We start from the raw sequence: 21,470 nt of genomic DNA, 5'->3' as shown, positions 1-21,470 counted from the left end.
GCATTTGCATTTGAATTTGGCTAGGCAAAAGTTATAAATAAGTGACTTGAGCTCTCATTTTGGCTATCCATGAAATTTGTATAACGAAGTACTGTCGGAATTGTGTCAGACTTGTGCTTCGAAGTTTTGAGCTTCCTAACCTATGTCAGTTTCGTGCTTGAGATATAGCACCTAGTTGTGGAGAGATTATTTCTCACTCAGAGGAATAGATAGAGCATATTGAGAATGGATTGCATCAGTTGGTTTTCTGTTTTTGTGTGAGTTTGTGCATTTCCTGGTTGCTGGATGGTGTCATGGCTGAAGCATATTTTCACTCCTAAGTCTATGCGGGCTCCTGCTGATTCTGGGTATTGTCTCTAAATATTTCTATGCATTAGGCGATGAGATTTGTAAGTTTTCAGCCCCTAGTTTTGAGTCTTCAATTTTAAAATGCAAATCGTATTTTTCAGCCTAGACGTACTTTTTAAGGGGGTGCATTGGGAAACATGTTGTTTGTCTAAGATCATGTTGATGTTGTCTTCCAGTTTAAACTTGGTCGCTTAATGCATATTGTTAGTTTGGGTGTGTTGTGGGGTGATTTGAGTGAGCTTTGAGTAAGTTAGGAGCATTTTGGTGTGGAATGTGTTGTTGGTTATGCATTTCCAGCCTGCTGTTTTATATATCAGATTTACGAAAGTTGGATTTTGGGTGAGTTTTTTAGAGTGTGAATTGTTTGGGTTGTTAGAGGATGTTTGGAGTTCTTGTTGCAGCTGTCAGTTCTTAATCAGCACTTGGTTGTCAAATTCTATATTCATTGTAATGCTGGTTAGTAGTACTAACAGCAACATTTTGGTTTTCTGTTGTCCCACTGCATAAGTGGAAGAGGTTGGCTTAGCCGCCTACCTTAGATTAGCAATATTTCTTAAATTCTGAAATCTTTGTAATGAATTGTAAAGCTGGTTAGTAGTACTAACAGCCATCTTCTCAGATTTCTCATTTGTTCCCACTGCATAAGTGGAAGAGGTGGCTTAGCCGCCTATCTTGAATTTGTAATATTGTCCTCCCGCTGCATAAGCAGTTGAGTTGAGTGAATTCCATTTCTAGTCCTCTCGCTGGATAAGCGGTTGAGTGATTGCATTCTTCAGTTCTTTGGCTTGTCCTTGGTTGGTTTACCGCCAAGTGATTGCATTGTTTTCAATACCCCGCTGTATAAGCGGAAGGGGTTGGCTTGCCGCCCAAGTATTGTAATCAATTTCAGTTATTGGCATCTGACGATCCCCTCAACACTGTATGCTCTCACCCTCCCAGATTGGGCTCTCGGTGATCAAAAAGTGGAAGGGTTACTTTCAGCAGCATTTTCGTTTTCATTTCCTAACCCTAACGAGTGTTGTGTTGATTGTAATTTGGGAAAATCAAAAAAATTAAGGGGGATCAATACATATTTGTGACCAACCATCACAAAAATTTCATTGGCACTTAGTTTGGCTTCCAAACAATGGTATAAACATTACGGTTTCGTGTGCTTAACATAGAGTACAATATGATTAAATTATCTTAAAAAATATTCAATCATGTCTTCTTCCTTATTTGTCCCAATATTTATATGACTCAAAAGGTACACTTCCAGTCCTAAAAAAACAAATCTGTAATACAAACTTCCATATCTTCTTCCCACCGATTTCTGTATCTTCTATTATTCAGCAGACAGTAAATGGTGTGCTATCTATGACAGAAGAAGAGCTTTTAATGGAATCTGTTTACTCTTGAATGGCATCAGTAAAGAATGAATTCTAGCTGCCATAATAGGGGCAACCCTCAGGAGCAAAAACACAGCAGGTCTGTTGGCACCCTATTACTACTTCAGTGTACTATTCCTAACAGAAACTACTGAAGCCAACAAAAAGTTCAAATCAAGGGACTCACTATCACAGACTAAAGAGTCTTTACTCCCCCAACAAAGATGGGGCTATCAGGTTGGGTGAAACCATTGCATCGCAATTTGATTAGAAAATCAACCTGATTGACATTGGAAGCACATTCTTCAATCAAGATTCGAATTAAGTCTAAATTATTCAGCCTCAAAGTTCAAAGCTATATGTAAAGAATGTTTGGTGTAAAACAGCCAAAGCTCTTCATGGTTTGAAAGTTTGAAACAGGCATCACATACCTGGTCTATCAAAATCAATCGATCTTACTAGATATGGATTGAGAATAAGTTGTCATCAAAATATATATGTCAAGATTTTAGATGATGATATGGTATCCTGATTGTTTTTGTAGATGACTTAATCATTGCGGGCAACAAGAATAGTACAACGTGGCAGATAAAATCAGATTTGTGCTCCATTTTTAACATGACAGATTCATGTCTCTTACATTATTGCCTAGGAGTAGAGTTTTTGCAAACTAACAATGAAGTGTTCATTTCAAAAAAAATTGTATAATTTGGTTGCATTGAAGTTCAAGGCCAATAAATCACTTTTTCAAAAGTTGATAGGCAACTTAATTTATCTTACAGACGCAACTGACTTCAGTTTTCATGTGAGATATATTTGAAGCTCAAGTCAATACCAAAGCAAATGTGGATCATAAGAAAGCAGCAAAACAAATTTTGAGATATGTCCATATTCCAAAAGAATTTATGAATTTATAATTTGGTATGGTAAGAGTCAGCATTTCCAACTTGGTATTTCACTAATGCTGATTGAGCAGGTTCATCAGATGATAAGAAAGTTACAGCTACAAACAAAAGTTGTTTAATAGAAGGAAAGAAACAAAAATGATAGATCTTTCCTTAAATAAACTGAGTATAAATTCATTGTCCTTGGAGCTTGTCAAATGATTTGGTAATGGAATTTACTTGCTGATTTACAAGTGATTCAGGTTAAAGCGAAAGTGCTTTATTGGGACAGTCAGAGTGCAACTTAAATGACCAAGAGCGCAATCTTTAATGGTCGTACAAAGCATATTGAGGTGTATTCTTATTATATCCAACAGATTGCTCGCACTAGAGAGAGAACTGGAATATTATGCAAATCGAGAGGAAACACCTGATATCTTCACAAAACCACATAGAGTAGACAAGTCCATCAAAATTGTGCTATGATTTATTTTGTTCCATGTATGACCATTAAAGGAAGGTACAAGGATATAAAATGGTCAAAACAGATACAGATTAGTCAGTAGTAATGATTCACTCGAAAGCTCAAAGGTGTTTTTGAATGTTTCAAAAATAACTAAATAAGTTGATGAGGACCACTTTGAATGAAATGCAGATCTAACAATATTACAAATTATCTTCTTTTTATTTGTTATATTCTAATCTTCTTTTAAAAATTATAATTTCCGATTTGAAAGAACCATATCAGACTTACTTCTTAAAGGATACATCTCCAATGGCTCGTGATATTGCTAGTTCACCATTAACTCTGGGTACATCACCCCATTTCATAACAGACCCACCGGCAGCTTCAATGCGTGCTTTCTCTTCATCTCTATCTGGTCGGTGATCTTGAGTTAGTTCCTTTACACAAAGCAATGAATAAGAGCTGTTGGAATTCTCTTGTCTTCGAAGTTGGTTACTCTTGTTCTTTTGGTGCTTGCGCTTCCTCCATTGAGCACCTGAAGCAATTCATATTGCCAATCTCATCAAATTTGCATCCATGAGATAGACTCGTAACTGGCATATGAATGCACAGACTATGACAAAATACTGTCAAAATAGAATGAAGAGGAGGAAAAGTCTCATTATTCTGCTACTGTACATATGACTTAATTAATGAATCAGCCTATAAACCTAAGAAAATTCCCCAACAGGAATAGCATTAACCTCTCAATTTCTCTGGCAAATTAGAACAAGCTGAGCATAAAAGAGCCTTAGAATCTCCAATATTAGCAACCAAGACATATTCATCCGCTTTCAGAACAACACTTGCTGTTGAGCCAGAATTCAAATTATTTCTAAAAGCTTCCTGCAAGATATTCAAGCACAGAAAGCCATCATAATCAATAATGAATTGGAAATAGTAATATCTCAAGCAGAATATTTGAAAGAAGTCAAATGTATTTGTAATATGATTAAAAGGTAAAAATGTCATGATATTATTAGTCAGGGAAAAAACACAGGATGGAATTAAATAATCAAAACTGAGAGAGGCGCTTTCTCACACTGACGTATGCATCATGCATCATGCATCTTAGGAATTTGACTTACATTTGAAAAAGCAATATCTATATCATAGAGAGCTCTTAGTAATGCCTCCTTTAATATCATCCTGTACATTGAGTCTTCAGAAAATCCCATTGACTTCCACCATGACCTAACAGAAGGAAAACAAATGCAATCACTTTTTAACTAAAAACAGGTTACTTTTGATATCCAGGTACACAGAATACTACATATTCTAATACTCACAGCACTCCTGTGTCAACATTCATGATTACTAAAATGTGATTAACCTAAAAATTTATCTATGTACCTCTGTAGATCAAAATTTTTCATGCATCCATCCTTCAATGGGACTTCAAAGCAAAATTGGTCTTCATCCTCCTTGCTGCACACTTCTGAACAAGGTAGACCATAATGTTCTGCCCCTGCAATAACACCTTCCACACTAGAGACATCCTTGAAACAACCCTTATGTTTAGTCAATAATTCATTTATTTGGTGCCATCTAGAAAACTTCCCTCCTGCTGTTAACCCTTGAGAATTTTTTTCCAGTCGAACAAGAGGCTCACCAGAATGAAGTCCTTCAAGAAGGAAGTATATATGCAGAAGAAAATACTCAGGTAGGAGCTTTACTGCTAATTCACTTGCTTCTGCACCATTATGGCCATCAAAAACTGCCATCAATCCAACTTTCCGTGATTGCATACCTGGATAGCCTGTTTAATAATTGGCATGTTAGCATGAAGTACTGGATATATCCAAACCAACCTATGTTGCATATGGTATGGAAATTGGATGTACTAGCTATTACACTTTAAAAGTTTTAGAAACTGAGGAAAAAAATAATTAAGGAATAGAAACTAATCAACAAAAACGTATCAATCTGAATGCAAAAGTTACAAATAAGGTCAGAAGGATTTGAAAAAACTGCTACTCATCATAAATGTCAAGCGACTATCAGAAGTGGGAATTCAGAGAAAAATAACTGCACATAGCTCAAACTTAATTGCAAATCTGATATTCAACTGCTTACAGGTCAAAACAGCTACAAAATTCATCAAACACTTTCCCACAACATCAAAGAACACCTCCCAACATTACCCAGCAGCAACATAACCCACTAACACCACCAAACAGCAACAAAGGGACCAAGAAATGCAAGAAATCATACACAACGAATCACACCAGGTCTGCAAGAGGTACTACCTGTACTGGGTTGTACTTTTCAGGCTAGAAACCACTCATACTTGTTCAAACTCACATGCTTGGGCTGGAAATGAACATCAATGGGAACGGCTAGTGTAGACTATTCAATACTATCAATATTGGTGGTCAAACAAGGGCATCAATTGAACACAAATGTTATATGTTAAGGTTCTATAATGTATGTAATAATGTAAACATGCTTTATCAATGTTTTCATATTAATATAATGTATATATGCATGTTTTATCCATGTTTTCATATGAATATTTCAAACTTCCCCATATATTTTAAATTTTCCCTACATTTTATATAGTCATCCCCTTTGGCATCCCCTAGCCGTCCCCAAAATTGGCAAAAAAAATTGTCATCCTGAAAACACATCCCGCCATCCCCATCTTGAAAACTCAGGGTAACATAGGGAAATAATAATAAAGTGACCCCTTAGCCCGCGAGTAAGAGAGTTGGCTTGGATAGTGGGTTTGCTCCCCATTGGTCTTGAGTTTGACTCTCTAAACTCAGTGTTAATACAGTGTGTGTAATGCACGGGCCCTTACCCACACCCCAAGGGATTAGTCTCGCCTCAAAATGGGTGTCGGATTGGGTCACGGGGATACACTTCAGCACCTTAATATCCTTATACCTCCATATGTTGGCACCTGTTTGCCCTCTCGGGTAAACGGTTAAATGCAGAAAGTAAATGCCCAGAACATAACGGAAATATATTAAATAACCAGCCTCCGTATTAATTCCACAGTCCATGTACAATAAGTGCTTATAACATTACATCTGACATGACTAACATGATCCTCCTTCGAAGAAAAGGTACACAATATATAATACCCGAAGGGGCGCGACACAACCGTCGCGACTCCAACTACCTACCCGTCGGCTAACTAACTGACCGCCGTAACTCATTATTACCGACGACAACATAAACATAATATAACAACATAACATAATGATTATTCCCGTCAACATCATCCCCCCCAAGAAAAGAAGTCGACTCCGACGACTTAATACAAAATAGAGATGAACGGCAAGAACTACTGACGCCAGTCGGGCCCGGATCTTATACACTTGCTGCGTCCTCGCCTAAAAACCCTTTTCTGCTACCATCCGATGCTCAAGTGCGGATTTCACCAATATTGCTTCCTTTGCTAGCACAGTCCTCCTGTGCCTACCCCAAACTTGTCTGCAAAACATAATTTTCAGTCTCAGCTTCCACCAACTGCTACTCAAATAATACTGTCTCCCTAGCCAATTTGTCCTCGATAGCCACCCGTGCTGCTCTCCCGGCATACAACTCCTGGGTACGCTGAACTAAGTCTCACGAGACTATTGCCTCCAACCTGGTGGTCAGCTCCTCCCGAGCCCTCTGTGCATCCACCAAGGCAACCTCACGTCCAGCCGAGACATACTCCGAGTTCCTCAAAGCATACCTATCATGCCTGGAGGTGGCCACAATCCGCTGGCACAAATGCTAGGAGACACCTCAAATCCTCCATCACACTCCCCAAAGGCTAAAAACTGAACTGAATAACTCCCTGGTGTCATACAACTGCGCGGACCTGCAATGCCTTCCCTCAAACTCTATTTGTTCCCAACCTCCAAATCCGTCTCCCTCTATGGCTTATGGCTTCCCTGCCAATGCTTAGCTGCGGGCACAACACTTCCCGTGGTCTTCTGTAGCTCAAAATAAACTGGGGGTCTGGGGGCAGCGCCCCCAACGGGGTCGAGGGGCAGCGCCCCTCGCGGGGTCTTCAGGGAGTCGCAGTACAAGGCGGGGTCGAGGGGCAACGCCCCTGCCGCCAACACCAATTTACAACCTTCAGAACCCCACGAAAGTCCATGGCGCGCATCATTTCTGTGATATTTTATGATGTCAAAACCCTTCTTCTACACTCCAATATTTTCAGTGTCTAGGCTCCAGACTTCAGCAAATCATTTTAAATCTGGCCGTCGTCATTTTTTTTTATTTTATTTTTTTTTTGGGCACTGTAATGTCCCCGATGGTACCCCGGCCATACAACCTCCCTATACGGTCAACAACAGCATTGGCACCTCCGATCGTGCGGCTGCTTGATCTACCTGTGGCGGTCGGCCCGTGCTTTAGCCTTCGCATCACGTGGTGGCGTGGTGGTGCGGTGTTCGGCGTCTTCTTCCCTTTACCCCTTGCTGTGCGGTGATGGCGGTGTGCGGGGTTGTTTTGTTCTTCGTCGCAGTGGTGTTGTGCGGCGTCTTTGATGTTTGGCAGCGTTTTATTCTTCCGCGGGCTGCTTGGTGACCGCCTTCGGTGGCTCCCACCACACGGTGTGACCACCGCACGATGGTGCCACCGTCGGTGGTTCCACCACACGGTGGTGCCACCGCACGGTGGTTCCACCGTCGGTGATGCCACCGCACGGTGGTTCCACCGTCGGTGATGCCACCGCACGGTGGTGCCACCGCACGGTGGTTCCACCGCACGGTGGTGCCACCGTCGGTGCTTCCACCGCACGATGGTGCACCGTCCACCGCACGGTGGTGTCACCTTGTCACCTTGGTCCCACCGTACGGTGGCCATTTTCCCCTTCTTTTTCTTTTTTTTTTTTTTTTTTTTACCGTACGGTCGCTGTCGTACGACCGTGAGATTTTTTTTTCAAATTTTTTTTTTAAAGTTGTCTAGAGAGTCTTCCGCTCGGGTCCCCTGTCTCTGGGATCGCCCTTCATCCTTCTCGGTTTTTCTCGCCCAAAAGTCTCCTGCTTTTGTCCCATGCCTCTCGAGTTGCTTGCCCGGCCTCTTAGGTCCCCTTCCATCCTCTCGGGTCCCCCTTCGAGCTCTCGGGTGTCCGTCCGGCCTCTCGGGTCCCCTGCGCGCTTCGCGTGGTAGGGTTTCAATTTGGGCCCGTTGGTGGCAAGTCTATTTTCAATGGCCATCAGAAGACCTGGAACCACATTCTATAGGGACCACGACCTCCTTCCCATACATAAGAAGAAGAAGGATAATAAAGATTTTGAAGACTACGGTCTTCCATACAGGGTTCCAATCGTTGCCGACACTCTTCGGATTATTTATGCCGCTAGGGTTTGGGGCGTCTCCCTTCCAATATTCTCTGTATTCCGGCAGGTACACCTCTGTTGGTTGCTCTGGTTCCTCTACTTCGAGCCTGTAGCTTTGGAACATTTCGTAATCCTCCATTTGCCAGTGGAAGAGCCCGTTAGTCGAGCATACCTCATCTTCAGAACATCCCTCCAATTCTAGCACCCCTTCACTGTTCGGCTCCATCGCGTTCTTGCCCTTGCTTTCATCGGGGCCCCCTTCCCTTTTATTAGAGTCCTCTGAATCCGAGTCTGAAGAGGCGAGCTCTTCGCCGACATCTTGGGTGTGTAGGTCAATGGTATATTTCCGCCCTCCCTTCTCCATGGAAAGTGTATTTTTCTTCCAGTTGTGGTTTACCCTCGCGTTGATCAACCACGCTCTCCCCAGGATGGCGTCATAGCCTTTCTTCTTCGAGGGAATAACCACGAAATCTAACATGAATGGTTGTGTACCAATTGTCACTTGCTGGGCCATCAACAAGCCGAGTGGCTTAATGCCGTGTTGGTCCGCTCCCAACAGGTTGAATGTGGGTGGCCACAGGGTGGGCTTCCCCAGCCGCTTCCATGTTTCTTCTGGTAGTACATTCACCCCAGATCCACCATCCACAATGGTGTCCTTCAGAATGGTCCCACGGATACCCATTTCTACCACAGCTGGGTGTCTACCACTGCTCAAGGCTAGTAACTTCGGGTCAGTCGAAGGGCTGACGGAAACCTCCACCTGTGGTGTACTCTTCAAAGCGGTGGCGGGAACCCCTACTTGTGGTGCACTCGACGATGCGGTGGCGGGAACCCCTACCTGTGGTGCACTCGACGATGCGGTGGCGGGAACCCCTACCTGTGGTGCACTCGACACTGTGGTGCTTTGCACATTGGTGAGGATGGCAGTCCTCAATTGTGGCATAGAGTCTAGAAGGTCTTTTACCTTTATTGGCACCTCCATCTGCAAGATTTGCCCAATGATGTTATTTTCCGCTTCTGTACGGGATGATGTACTCGCCACCTCGTTGTCCCGTCGTTCGGTCCTCATCTCACGTTCAATATTGGCCTTTGCCTCCCGTAATCTCTCCTTCTCCGTACGGGGGTCGGGATAAGTGGCTTTTTCGTCTGGGCGCGGGTGATCGCCAGTACTTCTATCTCACGAGTCTTCTCAGCCTTCTCAATGTTGAGGAGATTAACCCCTGCCTGCGGGCAATTTGCGTCCTCATGGTCGCCTGGCCCACACCAACGGCAGAGGTGCTGAGGGGTGGCTTTATTCGTGCAATCACGGGCGAAGTGCCCCCACTGATTACAGGCCCTACATTGGATAATTGGCCGGCCCTTGGCGTCATACTGGATACGGCTTCCATTATTGTTATTGTTGCTATTCCTTCCGCCGCCGCGTCTGTTGTCCCGGTATCCTCCAGATGATGCCGTTGTGTTAGTATGTTGGCCGGTACCCACTGGTGCGGTTGTTGTGGCCTGCTCCGTGAACAACACCTGGTTCGTGCTTCGGGTTTTCATATTGTATGGGCACTCCTTGGTGGAGTGTCCCATCACTTGGCAAATCTCACAGAATGCCTTCTTCGGGCAAGTACCCCTTGTGTGTCCGTCACTCCTACAGTCTGTACACCACACTTCATTTTCTTCCGTCTTACTTGTACTCCCTTTCATGGCTTTGAATTCTTTCAACATTCGTTCCATGTCCTTCTGGAGCGCGTGTACCTTTTTACCCGATTCGCCACCGCTACTGCTCTCCCCGTCAGAATCTTCATCATCGTCAGATGAATATCTATTACTTTTCTTCTTCCTTGATGTTTTATATTCGCTTTCTAGATCCATCGCCCTGTTATAGGCGTCATCATATGACGTCGGGGGTACAATCTTCATTTTTTTTCGTAGGGAGGATTTCAATCCTTCCACAAACCATCGTTTTTTTAAGCCGTCAGCCGGCTGGCTCTCCATTTTACCCAAGAGTTCTTTCAGCCTCCGACTGTATGCCTGTACTGTCTCCTTAGTACCTTGCTTGGTACTGTATATCTCTGTCACAATTTCGTTGTCATCACGAAGCAACCGAAACTCCTCCGTGAATTCCTTCTATAGGGTAGCCCATGTGGCCACTTTTTGCTTATCTACATCGGAGTACCAATCTATGGCGACTCCTCGTAACGTGGCTGGAAACTGTTGTACCCAGTCGTCGTGGTCTGTTACTCCGTTGGCGGACCAAATGGTCTCACATGTACGGCAGTGCCGTAAGGGGTCTTCCTTGCCGTCCCCTGTGAACTTTGGTAACTTTTGTTTGCTCGCCATCCCTTGTCGTCTTCCTGGAGGCGGTTGTGTCTGTGTCTGTGTCTGTGTCCCTGCGCTGCTACCTCCGATAGTGTTGGTGGTGTGTCCTGGAGGTACGGTGTTTTGCCTATCGCCTGTGGCACCTACACCCGTACTGTTGCCCTCCCCTTCGTTTTGACACACTCCCACTCCTGCTTCCCGTTGGTGATCTTCACTCTGTGGCGTGAGGGATAAGTTCCTAAACTGATCCCGAGTCTCCTCAACTAGATTTCGCCGTAACCTTGTTTCTTCTAAAAATTCTTCGTGGCTCCGCGTCCTACGATGATCTAGCGACGCGTAGAAATTTTCGTCGGCCTCTGCACCTTCCGTGACACCTCCTTGGTTCCCCTCGGGCCCCCCTTCGGCAGGTCGTCCTTCGGCAAGTTGCCTCAGCCTCCGTCTTCGTTCTACTTGCTGCTCCAGAATCAAAGCCCTCTGCGCGGCCTCCCACTCGTTCGTTCCCGGTTTTCTATTCCTATCTTTATTCAATAGGTTTGGCATTAATTGTCACACATCTCCATAACTTCTCAATTCTTAAATCAAAACATATCTTTATTAATTCATCTGCTCAAGTACAACTCGTGTCAATGACACTTTTATTTGAAAATAAGAAGTTCACAGTTCAATTCCCTCCTGGCCTGGCGCCATCTCTCTCCGTGTCCCATCGGCTGTTCTCCTCGTAGCGTTGCAGGATTTATTGTCGTCGTTCCTCCTGGGCAATCTCCTCCAGGTGGACCTGCTGTGCCAGCGATGCCTATGCAAGCAACCGGGGGAGGTGGTTCATTAACCGGTTTACTGTCGGGCTAACCTCCAGCGCTGTCCACACGGCACTTGGTGGGATTTCTGCCTCTGCCGCTTCTCGTTGAACGTATGTCCGAATGGCTACCTGGAGCAAAATCGAGAATTCTCGCGTTGCCGTGTCTTCTCCCATGTACAGTTCTATCTGCGCGTCGTCGGCCTCCGAGTTTACCTCACCAATCGGTAGGCCCATTGTGTCTGTGTGCCATCCGTGTCTTCCCTTCCCGAGTTCGTCTAGGCAACGGCACCAAATGTTTGCCCTCTCGGGTAAACGGTTAAATGCAGAAAGTAAATGCCCAGAACATAACGGAAATATATTAAATAACCAGCCTCCGTATTAATTCCACAGTCCATGTACAATAAGTGCTTATAACATTACATCTGACATGACTAACATGATCCTCCTTCGAAGAAAAGGTACACAATATATAATACCCGAAGGGGCACGACACAACCGTCGCGACTCCAACTACCTACCCGTCGACTAACTAACTGACCGCCGTAACTCATTATTACCGACGACAACATAAACATAATATAACAACATAACATAATGACTATTCCCGTCAACAGCACCCACTTTTGGCTTTAATAAATGAATTTATATCATTAAACGAATATATGCATTTAATGCCCTTATAACACCATTAATTATAAAGTCACTTTTAATACTTACTATTATTAAAGTCATTACTTTAATAATAAAAATCAATAATAAACTCCAATTGAAGCTAATATAAAAACAATTGATTAATTTTGCTAACACCCCAGAGGTAACCACAATGCCTACTGACCATCCAGATGGTTTACTATAAATAGTAAGGTCCAGCCCAACATCCATGTGACTTACTAAATATAGTGAGTGGTAAATAAAGCCCGAATGACCTCTAAGAGGTAAATCTCAAATATCTCAATGCACTGGAAAGGAGAACATGAGAAAATGACACCCAAAGTGTCAGCTGAAGAACCCTGAATGGCCTCCAAACCAACTCATTAGCCTACGGAGACCAATTAGATAGGTTAATCCCTAAAAAACACTAACGCTAAGGAAGGAACAAAAATGGGGACATTACAACTTCCTAAATGCAATTTGGACACCATTTACATTTATTACAAACAAATGCCAAAATATATTCTAAAATATTTGGCTCATTAAATACCAAAAATCCACCTAAGCCAAAAATCCAATTAAGCATAAAAATGAAATATTTTTGGGTGTGTAGGATCGCTTGACCACCTGGATGCATCTGCATCAGACACCCAAGGTAAATGCATGTCTGCATAGGTTGGCTCCCAAAGGACACTTGCCATTGCATGTCTTATTTCAGAATCTAGTGGAGTTATGGAGCTATCATAGTTGACTAGTTTGATTGGCTGTTAGAGGAGGTGGCTTATAACAACAATTATGAAGCATCTTATATTTTATTTATTATTTTATGGTGGCCTCCTTATTTGGACGTGGGATTTGTGGAAAATATGATTTTGCATTAATAATTTATGTTTATTATGATTGGTGGAAGTCAAGGTGGCCATATGCAGCATTTTGACAGCATTAATGCAAAATTTGAATATTTTTGGAGGGAGTTCTTGATATTGGCATGGGATTTTGAGGGCTACTCAACTAGGGTTGGAAGTAACTATTGTGGTTATTACTTGCATCAAATTTCATAAATTGAGGACTTGAATTTGCTGCTTTAGCTTTTGATAGTTTGCAGATTGAAAAAAAAGATTGGAGTGCAAATGTAGCTCAAGTGTGGGATGAATTCCTTGTAGTTTCCTCTTGCTTATTTGCTGATTTTATATCAGATATTTTTGGATCTTATAACAGATTTCAGATTATTGTATGTGCCTATAAGGCTGAAATTTGATTTCAGAGCAACTTGGTTGTAATTTCTTTTCAAGATGATCAATAGAATATAAGATTCAAGTTTCCTATTGAAATTTCCTTTTTGTTCTAAGTTGTTTTAGATTTAATTCAAGTCATTTAAGTGATTTGCATTTGTGGTTTCGGCTGGGAGAGTCTCCCTGCATCATTTACCCAACTCTCCTCCAAATTCCCCACTTCAAAAACTTTACAATGCAAATGAAATTCTACCCTTTTCTGTGCACCAACCAAATGAAATTACATTTCATTTCTATGGATTTGCTTCCCATAAATGGGACACTAAAAACCATAACCCCCTCTCTTACATGCCTTAAAGTTCCTCTTACATGCCTTAAAGCTCCTCTTACATGCATGAAGATGCTCTTACAGTTTCATAAAGAATTTGTCACTTGTCCATTTCTTTCTATGGCTGGCACCTAGAATAGAACTGGTCAACCTTCATGGAGATGCCTATCATACCTATAGCCTCTAAAAACATGCAAAATGTACATCCTAGGCCCACTTGAGATGTAAGTGGGCTGCCAAAAGAAATCTACGCACAAATGCATCAAATTCACTCAAATTTACACTAAACTTCCCAAATGCAATTTGGACACCATTTACATTTATTACAAACAAATGCCAAAATATTTTCTAAAATATTTGGCTTATTAAATACCAAAAATCCAACTAAGCATAAAAATGAAATCTTTTTTTGGGTGTGCAGGATTGTCTGACCCCCTAGATGATAGACAATTAAAGGCCCTCCTATTTATTAGATTAATATAGATTAAGTTAGCAAATTAATGTCATCATTATGGAATCAGTTTTATATTTGTTAGTATTGTGCTAATGGTAGCACATTTTTATAATTTGTTTTATGTAGTTTTAGTTGTTAGGCATTTGATAATAAAAATAAGTTACTCTAGTTCATTATTTAGCTTATATAATAAGCCATTCTACAATGTATTTCTCACTGGCTCAAAGAATTTGATGCTAATATGGTATCAGAACAATCAAAAGATTCGTGGGTTATTCATGCACTAGAGTTATTGCAATGAGGAGTTGTATCGAAGAGTTGATGCTTATAAGCACAACAGGAGGTGTTGGAGCTGTTATAGATCTATGTAGCTGTGTAGCGGTGTGGAGTTGTGTCAAATAAAATATGGCAAGAGACTTTTGAAATTGCAGTAAATATTATTGACAATTTCGTATTAAAATGCAGCATTCAATCTTTAAATCTATAAAGCTTTTGGCATGATCTTCTTAGTCTTTATCAACATAAGTGTGCTCTTATTATGCCTTTCTATGCATTTCTCAGCAATTCATAAGAGGACGTGTTGAAGGAGGAGAGAACAGCAAGAGAATGTTATGCACAAAGCATGACACATGAATATCAAGATAGAGGCACCACACAACTGATTTAAAGGTTCTATATATGTTTCACATATAGTTTTGAAGTAAAATAAGTAGGTGCAGCAATATAGACTATAGAGGCAAAGCATGAGCATAATTTGCTTTTTTTAATATTTTTCAAGTTTATGAACTTATAAATTTTGTAAAATATTAAACGATTACCTAAACACCTACCTGAAAAAGTGTTTATTCTATAACTTTTGATCTATAGAATATTTCAGCTTGAAAGTTGGCCACATTGAGGACAGTAACCCTATAAAATCCCTCATAAATTTGTTTTGCTGCAGCATTTTCCAGTCACCAATTTTAATTGTAATTTTCTCATAAAAAATTACAAAATTGTGTCCAATGTGAATGAAGTTTCAAATATCTTTGTATAGTGATTTTGTTCCAACTCTCATAGATCTCCATTTTCAATTGTTACAATAATTTTCCTAAAAATATATTGTTAATTAAATATCTTCCAAATCATAAAGAATTGTCTCCTGAAAACTTGCGACATGGTGTCTAGTGGAATTCAAAACATCTCAATAAAGTGGTTTCAATCCAGCTCTAACGGATCCCTTGATTTAATTGTTTTCATCAATCCCAAGTCTAATGGAATGTGTTGTCCTGGCAAGAATCAAAACATTGTTTTTGCCTGACTCTTGAATGTTGCTCCTTAATATTATCCACTATATTTTTCATAGGTGTATACACCTAAAAATGGTCTGAAGATAACTAATTAAATAATCAATTATTTAAGTAATCCCCCTTTCCAATTTAATTGAATTCACTAGCAATTTGATTAATTCCCCATTCATCTACTTATCAATAAATCTAAGGATTTATTCATTAAGTTCATTTAAATAGTCCCCTTTGATTAATTTATCTAAATTGATTAATCCCCCCCCATTAAATTCATTTCTTCTAATCCCCTAATTAATTAAAACAAATCAATTTATGAGTTGTTGAAAGTTAATTAGCCTTTTCCTATTATTTGCATTTTTAAATTCAAATTCCCCACATACCTCCTAACTTCTAACTACCTAACTAACCACCCCCTAACCTAACCCATTCCACCTAATCCTGGGTTTAACCAACCCTATCCAATCTTGCACATCCTAACTTCCTTATCCTAACCTCCTATGGGTTGGATATTCTCCCCTTGAAACACATGGCACTTTTGCCACATGTGTCCTCTCTTAGACACTTGCCCTCTTGTGAGCAAGATTCCTTGACACTTGTCACCACAGAGATGACAAGTGTCCCTCCCTCCAACCTCCTCCAATTTCACCCTTGATATCTTCAAACTCAATCTTGACCGTTGATTCATGCCACCTCACCCTTGGCCTTGGAAATCCTATAAATATTCCCCATTTTGGAGCACAAAGGATCCCATCTCATATCAATTTAGGCATTGTTACTATAGGCATATCCATTCTAGCATATCATTTAAGTATGCATTGTTATTATAGGCAATCGCATCTTAGATCTAGCTTAATTTGACCATTTTCTAGAATAATTGTTGAATCATGTAGCTTAATCAATCTCTATTCTAGCTTAATTGCATCATCATCATAGCTTAATCATGCATATCATTAGCTTAATTAGCCTCTTGGATCAATCTAACATAATCAATCTCATCTAGCTTGCATATCATATCATTTTAAATCCTCCGTCTAGGTGTAGTCAAGTCACTAGGATTGCTTATCCAGATCTAAGAGCAAATCCACACTCACATCTCTCAGGAGGCGATAGGTCGGTTTGTCAGGGTTTATCTTTCGTTTGATTTTAATTTGCTAACCATGCTTGTAATGATCTATTGAGTGTTTGTGTTGCAGCTGCAAGTACCCTACTTCACACACACGACATTTTGGCGCCCACCGTGGGGCCTAGGCCCTTTGATCTTTAACAAGTTTTCTTGTAGGAAATCTCATTGATAGGTTGATTAGTTCTTTAGACGCACAGATTAGCTCTCTCGGGTTCCAAATTCGCGTTCTTGGCCTCTTTTGTAGCGTTCTGGCACCTCAAATGGCGTTTTTGGGAGATTTCTCAACTCTATTTTTATGTTTTTCTATACTTTAGCGCTTTCAGTCTGTACTTTAGCATTTTTGGTCTATCTTGCAGCATTTCTGGTCAATTTTGCAACGCTTTTGGTCAGTTCTACAACGTTTCCGGTGTTCAGAATAGTGTTTTGGGTTAATTTGGCAGCGTTCTTGGCACATATGATGCCGTTCTTGGTCAATTTGATGGCGTTTTAAGCTTTTCATTGATTTTTCTAATGTTGTAGTTTGCATTTCTCATTTCTGCTTTTGGACTGTCATTTTCCCGAACCTAAGTTGTAGTTTGTTGGTTTTGCAAGGACTTATTTCGCTGTGAAAGATCAGAGTCATAAACCATTTCACCGTCAAAGAATTCAATATAAACTACTAACTTGTTTGCAGCCACGAGATTTTGCACTTATATTTGTTAAATTAGGCACATAGACTAATTACAATGGAAATGAACAAACATGTCTTATGTGTTTTGATGATAGGCGAGTATGCTCTCACCTTTCTTAGGTGATCAGAAAGCTAGACTCATCTTTTTCTTTCAATAGTCGATATCTTTAGTGGGCCTACCCTCCTGAGGAGCCTATAAGGCCAAAGCCACTAAGGCCGGTGAGAGGGGAACGACCCAAGTGGGAACGGCTAACGCCAAGTACTCCAACCCACTATAAAATAAATGTGATTTGATGAAAATCAAGTCAACGGCAGTGCTCGGGAATAGCTCTCCTCCATACCTTCGGTTATATTAAACCTTAGTTTTCAAGGCTGGGAGACCACTTAATTGAGTTTATACCCTAACGCGCCGAACGGATCCCTTACTAGTTCCAATTAAAATTAGAAGCTACCCGGTTTACCTCCGAACATTATTAAATTCTTAGTGCATAGAGGGGGAAGAATCTCTCCTTAAGACACTCACCATAGGTCTCTCTTGAGCATATGTGTGAACTCCCCTTTTGAGACCTTATTGATAGGCTCATAATGGGACTCCACTAGCTCTCGCAAAAGCAAAAGCACGAGCGCCCTTTAGGGGGTGACAAGGCTATGTGAGCTGACAGGATACCAAGTGTGGGCTAAGAACTAATAATGAAGCCAATCTCCTTAGGATAGACTAAATGATGTGTTTTCAATTGTTCAAAACCTGTGAAAACTTGGGCTTTCTTTAAAGCTTCTTAAACATACACTTTATGTGTCCTTTGGGACAAAAATACAATCTGAATTTTGTGTTTGTAAGTCAAGTCAAGATATGATCCATTGAAATACAAAAAAAATTGCAAACTCAAACTTCAAATTGTCAAATTTACAAGTTTCACAGCAGATTAGCTCTTTCAGTCCAAACAGGAGCTCTTACAGTCCAAACAGTCGCACTTTTGGTCCAAACAGTAGCTCTTTTGGTCCAAACAGTAGCTTTTTCAATCCAAACAATCCCACTTTCAGTCCAAACAATAGCTCTTACGGTCCAAACAGTCACACTTTTGGTCCAAACAGTAACTCTTTCAGTCCAAACAGTCTCACTTTCAGTCCAAACAGTAGCTCTTCTGGTCCAAACAGTCGCACTTTCAGTCCAAACAGTAGCTCTTTTAGTCCAAACAGTCACTCTTTCAATCCAAACAATAGCTCTCTCGGTCTAAACAGTAGCTCTCTCGGTCCAAACTGTAGCTCTTTCGGTCCAAACAATAGCTCTCACGGTCCAAACAGTAGCTCTCACGGTCCAAACGTCAGCTCTCTTGGTATGAATGTTAGCTTTCTCATATTTCAACATTAACTCTCCAAGGTTGAGCTTGCTAGGTATAAACATCAAGTTTCTTAGTCTACACATTAACTCTTGGGGTCAAAATAACCATTGTCTAAGTTCTAACATCACTAGTTTAAACTTCAGAGTTCTTGGTCTAAACAGCAGAGCTTCTTGTCTAAACAACAACTCTTCTAGTCTAAACAACAGCTCTTTTGGTCTAAACAACAACTCTCTTGGTTTAAACAACAGAGTTTCTGGTCTAAACAACAGCTCTCTTGGTCTAAACAACAACTCTCTTAGCTTAAACAATAGAGTTCTTGGTCTAAATGTCAGCTCTTCTGGTCTAAGCGTCAACTCTCTTGGTCTAAACGTCAGCTCTTCTGGTCTAAATGTCAGCTCTCTTGGTCTAAACAATAGCTCTTTTGGGTTGAATGTCAAATTGCTCATGTTTCAACACTAGATCTCCTAGTATGCACTTGCTAGGTCTAAATTTCAGTTATCTGAGTCTGAAAAATCAAAAAGTTAGGTCAAAACAACAATCTCCTAAGTTCAAACACCCAATTTGTTGAGTCCAAACATCACTGTTTTGAACTTTAGAGTCATTGCACTACAGAATAGTGTTTTTGGTATGTTCCTCAACATTCCTGGTCATTTTGTCAGCGTTTTTGGTTAGTATAGCAGCGTTTCTGGTCAATATAGCAGCGTTCTCGATCAGTTTGTCAACGTTTCTAGCCAGTTTGTCAGCATTTCTGGTCCATATAGCAACATTTCTGGTCAGTATAGCAGCATTCTCGATCAGTTTGTCAGCATTTTTGGTCAGTATAACAACGTTTTTGGTCAGCATAGCAGCGTTCTCGGTCAGTTTGTCAACATTTCTGGTAATTTGTCAGCGTTTATGGTCCATATAGCAGCGTTTCTAGTCAATATAGCAGCGTTCTCGGTAAGTTTAGCAGCGTTTCTGGTCATTTTGTTAGCGTTTCTAGTAAACTGTACCAAAATCAGAAAACAAAAACAACCCATTTCTCAGACAGTCAAACATAGAGACTAGGTCATCTTCTCAGGTCACTCAGTCAGGTTATCTTTTGTTAAAACAGATTCAAAGATAGACAGACTAAGGTTCTCAAGTATTCATCTCCAACAAGTTTAAGATCTAACATCTCAAAGTGCAACATCACACCTTCTTTGATAAACTGATCACTCAAAACATAGTTTCTCATCAGGATCTATCATCCTCTATCACAAAACTGCAATGTTTGATCAAGATAACCTTGTCCCACATCGTAGGATATATTGTTCCTATTGGACTTCGTTTTATCAAAATCATCATAATTGCACTCCAAACTAAGATCGAAAAACTTACAAATCTACACATACTTGAATTATCTTTCCGTGTCATATCACTCTATCATATCTACGTTGACAGTTGGTCACTTATCGACCCACCTTTTAGACAATCGAATTTCTGCACAACATTCAACACACGTTTATGCCCGTTTTAACTAGAGCGCAGAGGCGTAAGATCGAAGAAACATAAATAGAAACATTCAAAATAGCTGAAGAGCATAGAAACATGGAATGCCAAAGCAAAATACAAGAAGAAGACATAACAGGTCAACATATCAGGTAAACTATTGGTATGATTGGACCTTCAGATAGGTCGGTTCCTGATACTGATGGATCACCTATTCTAACAAAACCTTGGAAAAAAGCTTTTTGGAAAAGGGAGAGGGAAAAAATAAAGATGGAAAGGAAACTAACAACCTAAATAGAGTGATACACCATATTGATTTGAAAAAATGACAGAGAAACTCTTCTAAAGCCACCTGTTTTACACAAATAACATCTCTGAATCTATATCACAAAAAATGTTTCATGCAAAGGATCATCACTCAGAAAAATTTAAAGGAAATGACCTTCTCAAACAATTAAACTGATAAATCACAATGCATAACCTGTGATTCATGCATGAGACAGAAATTTCAAAAAAGGTTATTTGATGAATAACACAATGATAATTACTCTCAATCACACAATCAATAATAAGCTTAGAAATGTGAAGGCATAAACTGATATTTTATTGAATTTTCTGTCAAAACTGTAAATGGGTTACAAGAAAGAAATCTCTGCAAAGCTTGAGAAAAAATCCAGAACCCCTCCCAAATGAAAAGCTTTTTTCCTTTACACAAAAGGGCCTTCCAAAAGCAAGGATGAGATGACTGCAAGTCAACTGAAAGCATACTAGAGTGATTTTCAACTCAAAATATCTCCAAAATCCAAGTAGAGAAAGAAATCCCCCCCAAAATGGCTTCAAATTCTGCATAAATGTGTGAAATCTGGTCTAAACTCTTGGTCAACTGAAGGTTGACCCATGAAACACTCAAAATCAAGTTTTAACTGCTGGAGAACTGGCACAAACCCATGCATAACTGCACCTTAAGCTCAAATTCGACCCCAAACTCATGAGATAACTTTACCTCTTTTGAGTTCAATATTTTCCCTCCATATGCATATTGGGAATAAACATTAAAGACACAAATAATAAATACTAATTGGATTTATAAATTATCCAATTAGAATATTCATTTTACAGTTTCAATGTGTCTATGGGTGAAAAATATTGAATTCAAAAGGCTAAAAAGATGCAAAAATTAATTTCCTTATAGAATATGGTGCTAGGAAATTTTCTATTATATGCAAAAATTATTAATTTGAATAATTAGTTATTATTTAATGTTGCTTAGAAATGTAATTTTCTACAACATTAATATAATAATTAATCATTAAAATTAATTTACATCTTTTTTTATTATTTGAAAGTCTTTAAAAGACTTAGGGGTTTTAAAGCCTCCCCACGGCTAGGCAAAGATACCTCATAACATAAGTGGGAGTTTG

The 21,470-nt window shown here is 40.2% G+C and overlaps 1 protein-coding gene across 5 annotated transcripts in view; it reads right to left on the bottom strand.

The window, feature by feature from the left end:
* Window positions 1–21,470, bottom strand: part of LOC131071684 (uncharacterized) — a 413,522-nt gene that overhangs the window by 360,188 nt on the left and 31,864 nt on the right. For 4 of the 5 annotated variants that reach the window (XR_009112578.2, XM_058007624.2, XM_058007625.2 and 1 more), the window contains exons 2-5: window positions 4,458–4,863; window positions 4,193–4,298; window positions 3,809–3,950; window positions 3,354–3,600 (exon numbers count right to left, since the gene is read on the bottom strand). Coding sequence is in view for 4 of the 5 variants with exons in the window: in XM_058007624.2 (XP_057863607.2) it covers window positions 3,354–3,600; window positions 3,809–3,950; window positions 4,193–4,298; window positions 4,458–4,863 (901 nt within the window). In the remaining variant the exon portion in view is untranslated. The remainder of the gene's footprint in view (window positions 1–3,353; window positions 3,601–3,808; window positions 3,951–4,192; window positions 4,299–4,457; window positions 4,864–21,470) is intronic. The other variant, XM_058007626.2, reaches the window with a different exon arrangement.

This window comes from Cryptomeria japonica, chromosome 10, assembly GCF_030272615.1.
Source record: "Cryptomeria japonica chromosome 10, Sugi_1.0, whole genome shotgun sequence".
Classification (NCBI taxonomy): Eukaryota; Viridiplantae; Streptophyta; class Pinopsida; order Cupressales; family Cupressaceae; genus Cryptomeria; species Cryptomeria japonica.
Note: the sequence above shows the minus strand (reverse complement) of the source record. Positions and strands in the feature narration are given on the sequence as shown.